Source organism: Salvelinus alpinus, chromosome 1 (assembly GCF_045679555.1).
Source record: "Salvelinus alpinus chromosome 1, SLU_Salpinus.1, whole genome shotgun sequence".
NCBI classification, from domain to species: domain Eukaryota; kingdom Metazoa; phylum Chordata; class Actinopteri; order Salmoniformes; family Salmonidae; genus Salvelinus; species Salvelinus alpinus.
Window position 1 is genome coordinate 80,645,809 of NC_092086.1, and position 13,325 is coordinate 80,659,133.

The 13,325-nt window shown below is 46.1% G+C and overlaps 1 protein-coding gene across 2 annotated transcripts in view; it reads right to left on the reverse strand.

The window, feature by feature from the left end:
* The window catches only part of LOC139531257 (uncharacterized), an 84,509-nt gene that overhangs the window by 43,783 nt on the left and 27,401 nt on the right, over positions 1-13,325 (reverse strand). For both annotated transcript variants that reach the window (XM_071327801.1, XM_071327800.1), the window contains exons 4-6: positions 1,538-4,961; positions 1,367-1,411; positions 33-148 (exon numbers count right to left, since the gene is read on the reverse strand). In XM_071327801.1, coding sequence (XP_071183902.1) covers positions 33-148; positions 1,367-1,411; positions 1,538-4,961 — 3,585 coding nt within the window. The remainder of the gene's footprint in view (positions 1-32; positions 149-1,366; positions 1,412-1,537; positions 4,962-13,325) is intronic.

Here is a 13,325-nt window from a genome sequence, read left to right on the forward strand (position 1 = left end):
AAGAAGTCCACTTGCTCTAAAGGTCCTCTTACCATCCTCCCAAGACTCGCACAGAGGCACCCTGTGGAAACACCATTCCAGAATCCTCCTGGTCTGCGTGGATCGTCCGCCTCTCCCCAGAGAATGTCACACCATCATAGATGTTCATCTGAAGAAACAGAGAGGAAGTCATTCGGAAAATGTAGAGAGTAACATGTGGGCTATATTGTAAAATAGACGCAGTCTGACAGTCAACCTCTGCAAATGATCTTTAAACAGAGTTTGACTTATTGACTCAATACAGGGGAAACAAACAATAATTCAAAGTCATGCTTTTTCAAAGTTTCATCATATACGAGTGACAACTGAACTGTGGCGGTTTGGTGTTGTTTTCATGATAAGCTAGGTGCGTGTCAACACAGTCAGGTTTCAAAAGCTTGAGGGGAAGGGTTTCCAGAATGGAGCCCGGTGCTGACTGACTACACCTGAGACCACTAGACTTAGTTCTGATGAGGAAAAGGGAGAGAGGACCTTAATCCCCCAACCAGCCCACGAGCTACCCCAAGCAGTCATTATAAAACACGGCCTCTTCTAGAATTAACACACGGTGTTTCTTCATCCGTTAATCGTACCAGCCTACAAGACTCTGCCTGATTTAATACTGCTTCATTCCAAGTCTTGATAGTTTGCTCCCTTTGTTTCATCCTTAAAAACAAGTACTTTCTCACCACGGAAAACAGAACAGAAAAGCTTGGTTGTGTGGTTGCAAGGCAATTCCATCAGTGATTGTGTGAAACAACAATGCAGACAAAATCCTTGGCACCCAGCGCTCTGTTCACTGCCTGTGTTGTGAGCCTATAAACTTCATAATCTATGTAAAACTGCATACAAGTTGTTTTGTGGGGAAAACCCATTCCTGATTTGTTTTATTTGGATGAAACAATCCACATATACAGTGCTAGACCACAGGAATGCAGACTGGCATTGCAGGTGGTTTTTACTTGTCATTAGAGTGCTATAGACGAGACCCTCACTCCTTTTGTACAGATCCTGAGAAACTACAGCCCTCATCAGTAGATGGGATAGCGTTTAACAGCAATGAATAGGCAGTTGCATAATTGAGATCTCATTTCCATTTATGACAGGCCTTAGGAAGAGATTAAACTGAAAAAAAGAAGAGCTGCTGCCCTACTTTCTATAGCCTGAGGTATCATTAGCTAATGGAAGAGAAATGTTCTGTCCAGCTCAAAGGCAGTCTGGCATCTCCAATCTATTCAGCACAGTGATTAGGAGGCTTCTGCCTCAAACAATAAGACAGTCATTAGATGCGATCAGAAATGAGCGTGACAGTGAGAAAGTACTAGTCATGTAAAAGATGGAAACTCACCAGAGTAGGCCTTGGGATGACCTTTCCACAACTCCAATTTTCCCCCTAAAATGATATAAACAGGAGTCAAATATTAGCATATATTACTTCTTAATGTTCTTAATGTCAGGCTGCATAATGAGCTTTCATATAAAATTGTTGAATAGAAATGTCAGTGGCTGTTGAACCTACCATGTCGGTTGCTGTGGATGGACACTTGTTATCATGGAAGCACGGAATGAGTTTGGCATGATGTTCACTGTTGTCATCATCAGGCTCTGGCAACACTGGCTGCGCTGATTTCAAGTACTGATTCATGGGCGAATCTGCAGGCTTTTGGGTGGGCAGATTGTTCACATCCTCCGTTGGATCCCCTTCTCGAGGGCCCATAGTGAATGGACCAGTAGGAAGTGTCAGAGAGCCTGGGCCCTCCTGCTTGCTGCTTTGGTCTCCATCCATTCCCTGGCCATCCCCCTCCTCACCCTCCGCCTGGCCACTGTTAAAGAAGTCCCATAGTGGCCGCCGTAGAGGAGGGGTGGAGGGCTCCTCTGAGTCTGCGTCCGTGTCGGAGTAGCCACTGGACTGCAGGCGCTCGCTGACCGACTGCAGCAGGGACAGGATGGACAGAGAGGAGGACGAGGCTAACTGCTCCATCCCCACACCTCCGCTCAGACTCCTCAGCTCCTCTGTGGCTGGTGGCACCATGAGTCCCCTGTCATCCCGCGACAGGCCCCCCTCCATCGCTCCCTCGCTGCGGAGACTGTCTTCCTCCACGATGGGCGACAGAGAGAAGGGGTAGGCCTTGGCCCGCCGCGCCGTGGGGCTCAGCATGGGGCCTGTGTCATTGACAAACACGGCATCAGTCTCCTCTTCCTCATCGATAATGGAGAAACTGCTCGCCTCCATGTCGTGGAAGGCAAGCTGGGGGACTGGGAGGAGGGGGGGGAGAGGTTCCAGGGCTGGGGGTCTCCGGCCTCCTGTAGCCCCTGTAGCATGGAGCCCAGCTAGCCTGCTGCTCAGGTCCTGGTGAAACCCTGCCATAGCTGCAGCTGCTGAACCTGTACCACTGTGTCCTGGTGTCTCTGAGTCCTGACTCTGCTGCTGCGGAGAGACATCGCAGCGATACGCTCTCACCGAGCTCCTCTGTGGCATGCCCTCGTTACCGGAGCCAGGGGCTGAATTAGACACAAGGCCCTCTGAGGTGCTCAGGTCCTTGGGGAGTCTCCTTGAGGAAGAAGGGTCCATGCAGATGGTGCCTGTGGGTCTGCTGTCGGCCCCATCCTCCTCACCTCCAGAGTCAGAGCCCTCTGAGACTACAGAGGCTAAGTAAGTCTCAACCAGGACAAAGCCTTGATCCCCACTGACCATAGGGCCATTCGGCCCATTGGTCTCAGTCTGAGGAACATTCAGTGTTATTTCAGCACCGCTCTCTTGGCCTTCATCATGAAGAGTTATACAGGCAATAGGCCTCAGCCCTTTAGCATGTCTGACTTGAGATGGTTGTAGTGAGTTTTGGGCATGTTTTGGTCTGACTGACATAAGGTCTGTCTCAGAATTGCCCTTAGCTTCAGGTTTGGAACCTTTCCTAAGCAGATCAGTCTCAGGAAATGCTGTTTGGTTTCTGAAGGAAGTATTGTCATTCAGAGTGCTGTTGAGCTTATTAGGACTTTCAGAGTTATTGGACACAGAAACAGGACCATATTGAGCCTTACCATCTTGTTTAGGACTATGTATATTGCTTTCAATATCATCTTTGGCTACGTGGACTACTCTGTCTCCTACCTGTGTTTCTTTAACGCCTAGCATCTCGTTACAACCATTGTCCTCTGAAGTGCCGAACACCTGATCTTTGTTTTCATTTGTTTTCTCTGAGACAGACTCATACTCATGACTCGCTCTCGTTATTTGAATAATATCCCCACCATCACCATGGATACCTGGTTTCTCGTGGGACACTGCACAGCTCAAGCGAGGCAACACATCTCCCTGGTTCTTATTGCCACTGTATTCAGACGTGATAGCGTCGTTTGGCTGGGAATCCTCTTCCCCTTGTGGATGCTCATTAGCATTAGCATCCATTAGCTGTTGACCTTTGACCTGTAACTGGTGACCGGTGCCTGGGGTCACCTCGGCACAGTGTTCTCCCTCCCTGTGGTCTGAGACACAGATGGTGGGTGCACTGCTCTCACAGGCCGGCCCAGGGCTGCTCCTGATGTCAGTGTCCGAGCCTGCGATAGACTCGTACCCCGAGGAGGGGGTAGACCTGGGGCCCTCCGCCAGAGGGTTAGGGTTCAACAAGAGGGTCTGTTCTGCTGGGAAGGCTGAGGGATGTTTGTCATCACCCCTCACTGAAGGCCTTACCTCCAGGAGCTTATCCGTCTCGAAGGACTGCTCCATGCCCTCCTCCTCTCGTCCTGCGGGTAGGACCAGGTAAATCTCCTCACTGGCCTTCTGGAGCGCTTCGTCCCCCTCCAACTCAGAGGATTCTATTCTCTCCAGGGCAGCTAGAGCATTCCTCACAATGTTATCCACCATCATTTTAGACTCCAAATGAAGGGCCTGGTCAAACAGATCGTCTGAAGAACCAACGTCCCCCTCCTCCTCCCCTGACTCAAAGCAGTGCAGTCCAGCACCAGGGCCTGAATCCAGTACATCCCCAGAATCGGAGTGCCTAGTTGCTGGCATGGGTCCCTGGCTTTCGTCCGCTGATGCAAGCGAGGCGGACGGTGAAATGGGATGCGGAGCCAGCTGGCTTCCATCGACATCGGAAACAGCAGCAGGCAGATGAGTGTGCTGCGCAGTCCCCCCGGTGCCTGGCGGCTCCCTGAGCAACGCAGCAGCTAATGAAGGTGACCCAGTCTGGACACAGTGTGCAGATAAGGTTTCTGTCTGCTCACTCAGCCCTGTGTCTCTGTCCCTGTCTGTGTCCCTGTGTGTATCCTCGTTGGCCATCTCTGCATGAGTGATTCTATCCCGAGGGCTCTGCTCCCCACTGTGGGTCTCACTGCCTGCTGTACTAGTCCCGGCATCAACAAAGTCCTCTGTGGGTGCGGGAGGGGGAGGGGTGCCTGTGACTGAGCCAGCCACACAGCCTTCCCTGTGTAAAGGGAAGGCACTTTGACTCCCAGCCCTTTCTGCTGTCTGCGTTGTTAGTGGAATGTGACTAGAGCCAAGTCCAGTTGGACCCAAAACAGCAGAGTCTGTTTCGGAAGTCCAAGCTCCTCTCTCATTGGTCTCTGAGGTTGGAGCTCTAATCTGATTGGTCGATATGGTCTGAATGTCACTCTGCTTTGAAATAGTGAGTTCTAAAGTGGAGGGTGTCACCCCAACCAAGGGGCTGCCCTCCCCCCCTGAGGTTGAACCCCTCTCATGCAGGGCCTCATCCCCCTCTGAGATGGGGAAGTCCACCTGCACCTGGTGCCTCTGCATCATCCTGCGTCTGTCTCTCTGGCCACGGTACGTCCCGTACGTCACCACAGGCGGACAGGCCAGGGCCAGCCGCCGCTGATGCTCTTCCACCTCCGCCTCACCTTCGCGCAACGGGCCGCTGTCTGCCGCTGCTTCGCCCTCTCCGCATCCTTCCCTGTGGCCTTCCGTCTGCGTCTCCTCCCAGGCTCTATTCATAATGCACAGAGAAACAAGGTGCATAACAATACAGACAAGGACACACATATCACCCAGTGCTGCTTTGGGTGAGGAGAGGGGGGGTTGGGTGATTCATGCATATAAGCAGTGTGTGTAAAAAGCAGCCACTCATACAGCAGTTCAAGAACATCCTCATAAAATATTCATCGACAGCTACTGGACAAAGCTACGGCATGCCCCAGGACAATGCATATATCTACCAGCTTTGACACCCCCACAACCAGCACCTTATCTGTTGCCTTCACCTCCCCCATCTTAATCCTTCAAAGGGCTTGATGAGAAATCAAATAGTACAATGCTTCAAAAAAGATAATAATGGTGTTCAGGGGGAAAAGGCATTTTTCAAGGCTTTTACCTTCCAAACACAATTGTGCTCAGTGTTTTCAATTAGCTTCCCTGCCTGGAAACACACATCAAATAATTACAGCTTTTACAATGACCTCCCCACCCTCTTTAGTACAAAGTAGCTCACAGCTGGTCCTCACCCCAACCCCAACTCACCCAGATGGTGTTCAACTGATACACTAACATTAGCGCTTGGCTTTGTTTTGTTTTTTAAATTGATTGCTGCCTGTGTTGGTGTGAGAGAAGAAAACTACTGGGGAGATAGATGCAGGTATCTCCCACAAAGTAAACTAGTCATCTCAAAAGGAGTGACAGTGGCTTGGATAATACAAAATGTATCTGAGATGAACTATATAATCAATGTCAACCTAAATAAAGATGACAGTGGCTTGGATAATACAAAATGTATCTGAGATTAACTATATAATCAATGTCAACAAAAACAGCAGGCTGGTATTACGTTTTAGAGTTCAACTTATTGGATGAGTCAGCCTGAGTCATGAGGTGATGAGGTGATTTTGGTTGATTTGAGTCATGTTTTCATGATGTTACCCCCGCAACTAAAAAAAATGAATGAGGTTTATGGCCGCAAAGATCTTGTCACAATAAATCACTTCAGTGGGTCCTTCTACAGAATGAAAATAAGAAACCCCATTGCAGCGAGTTCGAATAAATATATTATTATTTATAGATACTTATTTATAGATATTTCCTTGTAGCTCTATTCTTCACTATCAGTTCTTCTCCAGCTCAAAAAAAGCCTTTGGTATAACAACAACAAGGTCTGATTGGATTCTCAAGAGGACTATAAATACAGTACATTGATGAGTAGCTGATTGTTTGTCTGTAGCGTTGTCTTGATGGCTGTCAGCTTTCAGACTCCAAGGCCCCAGGAGCAGCAGTGTATCGTGACAGCTCCCCACAGGACACCGTGTACAAACTGTGGCTTAGTTTGACGCATCATAGACAGGAGCCCAGATAGATTACTCTTCTAGACGTTGTATTAAGTCACAGTGTGTAGGATGAGCTGTGTGGCATGGGAGGAGTGGATACTTTGAGCCAAAAACATGACACTGTCTTTATTTGACCAGCAGTATATTTAATGTAAAATTCTACCATGTACATTTACTTTTCCTTTTCCTTTTGGAAAATGACAGTTGTCACACTTGTTAAAGGGCGTGAACCGCTCAAGCCACTAGACTGCAACTCGTTTTCCAATGACTGTGCGGCTTCATATTGAAATGGATCTGTGGTCTGTAGAGTGCAGAGGGATATCGAAGCGCTAATCAGTGTCGAGAATGGAAACCAGGCTGGCTCATTCGTGCAAATGAGCCATGCTCACACTTCCTGCTCCCCAGCCAAATGGCTGCTGCTCTTCCTGCCAGCATCTCGGACGCACAGGGACGAATCATTACAAACATTTCCCCTCTACATGCTGTGCTGTATGAATCAGTCTAACGACAGTGTGTGTGTGTGAGCACGTAAGCACGCTCTAGTGTCAAAGGATCAAGATTCCTGTGTTTCCATGCATAGCCTCCCCACCCTGACTTAGCACCAGTAACTGACTGGCTGCCAGGAGGGCTTAGCTAGAGCCAGACGCCCCCACCCACCCACCCACACACACAATAACCAGGCACCCTAGCCTGCACTGGACAATTATCCTGCGCTCTCTGGCTTTTGAGTCTTGAGGTGAGGTGACACAAAACATTCATATTCAATCAAAGGTCAGCATCTACAACATGTATAGCATAGCATAGTTGCCAGAATGAGTGTGAAACATTGCAATGAAATGTTTCCCCCTCAGTTTCAGTGATTTTCAGCTCACAAATATGGCATACTATGTAGGAATGTTGAAATGACCTTCAGTAGCAGCTATATAAAGTTAACATGCCTTCATGACACAAGTATACATGGGTGTCCTTCATGGTGTGTCGTGTCTGTGGATTCAATGGTGTATGGACTGTGGTGTGAATGTCTGGTATGCTGTCTGCGGACTCGATGCTGCATGTCCTTTGGTGTGTGCGTGCGTGTGTGTACGCTGTGGGTTCTCTGGTCTGCTGTGGTCTGTCTTTAGTTATCGGCCGGTGGCTTATCTCAAACAGCAGCTCCCCCTCCGAGAAAAACGATCTCTTCCTCTCCCTCTCTTTCCCTCTCGCTCGCGCCCACTCTCTCCCTTTCATCTCTCATTCTATTTCTAGCTCATGGACATTGCGTATGTGCGATGAGGAGAATCCACTGGTGTTTTGATAACTATTGGCCCAGACAGTGCTTTCCAATCCCCTATTTAATCAAGTGGCGTTCTTTATTTCCTTTTTGCACTCAGATGTTTCCCTCCTCTGCAAACCTTGCTGTTACATTTCCCTTCTTACATCCCTGCAGGACAAAACTCGACATCCTCGATTTAATTTATTTTCATTTCATTTGGTTCCCCAGCGTCAGCCCCAGCCGTCTGAGTGGCTACTCCACTCTCCTGTAGTTAATTGCTGTGCTATGAATATAATTGTTGTTTGGCCTACTTCTTCACCCAGCAAGTGAAATGCAGCTTCACCTTCAATGACAATTCTGACGATCTATCTCGTCCCTCTCTCACTCTACACACCTCTTTCTTTTTCTCTTCCTAATATTTGTTTGGTGCGTGCAGCAAAATGTGAGTAGCATTTTTTTGTTACTTGTAGAACTTTAAGAGCTGGGATGTCTGTCCTGCAAATACTTTAGGTCAGAGACTGTATAAAAAGTTCGCAATGCACTTGATAGCATTTGGTTAGCATTTTCTATGGGATTTTACATGTACTTGTTAGTATTGCTAACCTTCGGATTAAAAAGGCTCAGTGGGGTTTGAAAATAGCGTCCCTTGTGTTCAGTGCTGGTATTAAGGTATGACAATCTGGATACCGCCCAAGCCTAAACCTATGCAAAATGTAGCTCAAGAGAAAGTGCAAGTGTATGCTCTCATCCTTATTGCTGCTTCAAGTTCAGTAGCCTACCTCTCCTCTCCTAGTTGGGCGTGCAGGAATAGGTATGTGGTATCAATTAAATAGAGTAGGCTATAGGCCAGAGTTCCCCAACTCGCGGCCCAAATTTGGCCCTCATGTGGTTTTATTTGGCCCCCCAATTATTCTGAGCAACAACAAACTGCAAAAACACCAGGAAATAGCTCCAAGTGATTTTAATTTGGGAAATCTGTTCAAGTTTTTACACATATATTAGAGAGACAGATCATATCCAAATGTAAGCAAGGTTTGAAATGATTATGTTTTAGTCAAATATTATATTATATCTGTTTGTCAATTTGTAGTCTACAAACTATTTGTAAACATGTTTTGGCCCCCCGATCATCTGCTCAAGAAAGAAAATAGGCCGGCGGCTGAATCTAGTTGATGATCCCTGTTCTAGGCTATGGATGGGCGGGGCAGTTATCTTTCTAAGGAAATGAAATTCCTAGATATGATTAGGCTATAGTTTATTACATTGCCTTGAAATACATATTGATCACCCATTTTTGTCTCAGTCTGAAAATCGCCCCGCTCCTAAAAGGTATGCAAAACGTAGCAAAACGTAGCTCAAAAGAAAGTACAAGTGTCTGCTCTCGCTCCAACTCTGCTCTCTTCAAACTAAGTCTAGCATATTGGCTGATATAGCCCAGTAATATTGAGAGACTAATATAATGGGCCATGTGAGAATCTCTGGAAATTTGACATATTTCGTAGGTTATTTTTGCGCATTTTGATATTACCTATAGGGCGCAAAATTTGGTGGGACCATGGCTGCCAAGTGAGCTGCGTCGCATAAGCCTAAAATAACATTTGCAGGACATCGGTCAGGTTCGGGACATGTTCTTGTGGGAGCGGGTGGGAGACCCGGACAAAAAGCCAGTGGGAACGGGCAGGCAGTATGAAGAAATCAGTCCTGTGCACACCTCTACATCAGTTTATCAGCTGCACATGCAGAAACTAGAGCCACTGGGATAACTTACGAAGATAGTTGTGAATGTATTTACATTTACATTTACATTTAAGTCATTTAGCAGACGCTCTTATCCAGAGCGACTTACAAATTGGTGCATTCACCTTATGATATCCAGTGGAACAACCACTTTACAATAGTGCATCTAACTCTTTTAAGGGGGGGGGGGGGGTTAGAAGGATTACTTTATCCTATCCTAGGTATTCCTTAAAGAGGTGGGGTTTCAGGTGTCTCCGGAAGGTGGTGATTGACTCCGCTGACCTGGCGTCGTGAGGGAGTTTGTTCCACCATTGGGGTGCCAGAGCAGCGAACAGTTTTGACTGGGCTGAGCGGGAACTGTACTTCCTCAGAGGTAGGGAGGCGAGCAGGCCAGAGGTGGATGAACGCAGTGCCCTTGTTTGGGTGTAGGGCCTGATCAGAGCCTGAAGGTACGGAGGTGCCGTTCCCCTCACAGCTCCGTAGGCAAGCACCATGGTCTTGTAGCGGATGCGAGCTTCAACTGGAAGCCAGTGGAGAGAGCGGAGGAGCGGGGTGACGTGAGAGAACTTGGGAAAGTTGAACACCAGACGGGCTGCGGCGTTCTGGATGAGTTGTAGGGGTTTAATGGCACAGGCAGGGACCTATTTATTTATTACTATTATATACTATTTATTGACATCAACAGAATTGCAAATGATATTAAGAAATGAAACTGATAGTTTGTTGATAATGAGCATCTACAGATCATCTAGGGAGTATACTAATCAAGTGGGTCTCACCCAGGCAGCCAAATGTCCTGACTCCACAGTTTGTTTGTTATTTTGCATTTCAAATGTATTTTCTTATCATGACTCTCGCATTCCTCTGTGATTTTTCCCCCATTCTTCCCCAGCTCCCTGCGCACACTCCTTCTCTTCTTCACTCCACTTCCCACACTCCTTCTCTTCTTCACTCCACTTCCCACACTCCTTCTCTTCTTCACTCCACTTCCCACACTCCTTCTCTTCTTCACTCCACTTCCCACACTCCTTCTCTTCTTCACTCCACTTTCCACACTCCTTCTCTTCTTCACTCCACTTCCCACACTCCTTCTCTTCTTCACTCCACTTCCCACGCTACTTCTCTTCTTCACTCCACTTCCCACACTACTTCTCTTCTTCACTCCACTTCCCACACTCCTTCACTCCATTTCCCACACTCCTTCTCTTCTGCAGAGGTCATGGTGTCTTTCTGCTTATTCCTTACTGTCACAGTCTGACTACTGCTTTCATCTCTATTCCATAACAGGGGGCAGAACCGAACAGAACTGCCTGTGGACCGCAGGGCCTCTGTGTCTCACAGTCTCCCATTACACACCATCTGCGGAGGATACAGTATCTCAGACCATCCATCTGCCTTGCTGTCCATCCATATTGAAATCAACAGGCTAATGCATTTCAATGGGCACCTAATGCCTGGATTTGTTCAATATGCGATAAGCCGTCACTTTCACACATACTGTGTGGTGTGGAAAATGTAATAGTGCAGTGGTTGGCGGTATAGTTTTGCATACCTAATAGTGTTTGATAACGAGCTTAGGGGCCAGGTGTGTGTGTGTGTGTGTGTGTGTCAGGGTGACCGGGAAATGTTTAATTCAGTATAGCTTCCATCCCTCTCCCTGGGCACGAACCAGGAACACATCGACAACAGCCACCCTCGAAGCAGCGTTACCCATGCAGAGCAAGGGGAACAACTACTTCAAGTCTCAGAGCGAGTGACGTTTGAAACGCTATTAGCGCGCACCCCGCTAACTAGCTAGCCATTTCACATCGGTTACACCAGCCTAATCTCGGGAGTTGATAGGCTTGAAGTCATAAACAGCGCAATGCTTGAAGCATTGCAAAGAGCTGCTGGCAAAACGCACGAAAGTGCTGTTTGAATGAATGCTTACGAGCCTGCTGGTGCCTACCATCGCTCAGTCAGACTGCTCTATCAAATCATAGACTTAATTATAACATAATAACACACAGAAATATGAGCCTTAGGTCATTAATATGGTCGAATCCGGAAACTATCATCTCGAAAACAAAAAGTTCATTCTTTCAGTGAAATACGGAACCGTTCCGTATTTTATCTAATGGGTGGCATCCATAAGTCTAAATATTCCTGTTACATTGCACAACCTTCAATGTTATGTCATAATTACGTAAAATTCTGGCAAATTAGTTCGCAATGAGCCAGGCGGCCCAAACTGTTGCATATACTCTGACTCTGCGTGCAATGAACGCAAGAGAAGTGACACAATTTCACCTGGTTAATATTGCCTGCTAACCTGGATTTCTTTTAGCTAAGTATGCAGGTTTAAAAATATATACTTCTGTGTATTGATTTTAAGAAAGGCATTGATGTTTATGGTTAGGTACACGTTGGAGCAACGACAGTCCTTTTTCGCGAAAGCGCACTACATCGATTATATGCAACGCAGGACACGCTAAATAAACTAGTAATATCATCAACCATGTGTAGTTATAACTAGTGATTATGATTGATTGTTTTTTATAAGATAAGTTTAATGCTAGCTAGCAACTTACATTGGCTTCTTACTGCATTCGCGTAACAGGCGGGCTCCTCGTGAGGCAGGTGGTTAGAGCGTTGGACTAGTTAACCGTAAGGTTGCAAGATTGAATCCCTGAGCTGACAAGGTAAAAATCTGTCGTTCTGATCCTGAACAAGGCAGTTAACCCACCGTTTCTAGGCCGTCATTGAAAATAAGAATGTGTTCTTAACTGACATGCCTAGTTAAATAAAGGTTAAATAAAAAATTAATTGTGTATATTGTTTGCCCTTTGATTGATTATTTGTATCAGTTCTCCATTACATAGGTTACCAGTAGTAAATGTACTGTTAATCCCCGTCATTTGGATACATTCATTTCTGTAAATTAATTAGGCCTACAGTCATTTATAATTTTTATTCTCGGTGGAAACGTTGTTAGGAGAGTTCACAACCAGCTACACTTGTAGGAAACAAGTTTTGGTTTATTTCATAACCATCATTTACGAGTTGTCATTGACACATGTAACAGTATTGCTTCCGTCCATCTCCTCGCCCCTACCTGGGCTTGAACCAGGGACCCACTGCACGCATCGACAACAGTCACCCTTGAAGCATCGTTACCCATCGCGCCACAAAAGCCGCGGCTTTAAAAAAATATATAAATACAAAATGCAAGCAGAAACTAAAATAAGGTCATAAAAAACTAACACATTTATCAGTAATAAGGTCCTCAATCAGCTTTCTGAATTGCCCTAGAGCAGGGGTCAACAACTAGATTCAGCCACAGGCCGATCTTTTCTTTGAGAGAAACATAATTACAAATAATTTGTAGACTGCAAATTGACCACAAGAAGCCCAAACAGATATAATATTTGACTAAAACATAATAACTTCAAACTTTGCTTACATTTGGATATGATCACGTGTCCCTCTAATATGCGTGGAACTACTTGGGAACAGATTTCCCAAATAGAAATCACTTGGTGCTGATTTCCTAATGTTTTTACAGTTTTTTTAATGTCCAACAATTTTTTGTTGTTGTTGGGGAGGTCAGAAACCTTGGGGGGCCAAAATAAACCACCTACGGGCCAAATTTGGCCGCGAGTTGGGGAACCCTGCCCTACATCAAATTTAAGAACATTTTAAAGATTATTCCAAAAAATAAGGTGCAAGACAACTAAAAGCTGATTTACCTAACTCATTAGAGACAAAAGGAATTTCCAGAGTTAGTAATTCCTGAGACCGGGTGTGGTAAATAATATGTGTAAAGTTTAGTAATGATGTTTGGTACAGTGGGACTTTTTGTAAAAGGGCTTTATACAGTTGAAGTCGGAAGTTTACATACACTTAGGTTGGAGTCATTAAAACTCGTTTTTCAACCACTCCACAAGTTTCTTGTTAACAAACTACTGTTTTGGCAAGTCGGTTAGGTGCATGACACAAGTAATTATTCCAACAGTTGTTTACAGACAGATCATTTCACAGTATCACAATTCCAGTGGGTCACAAGTTT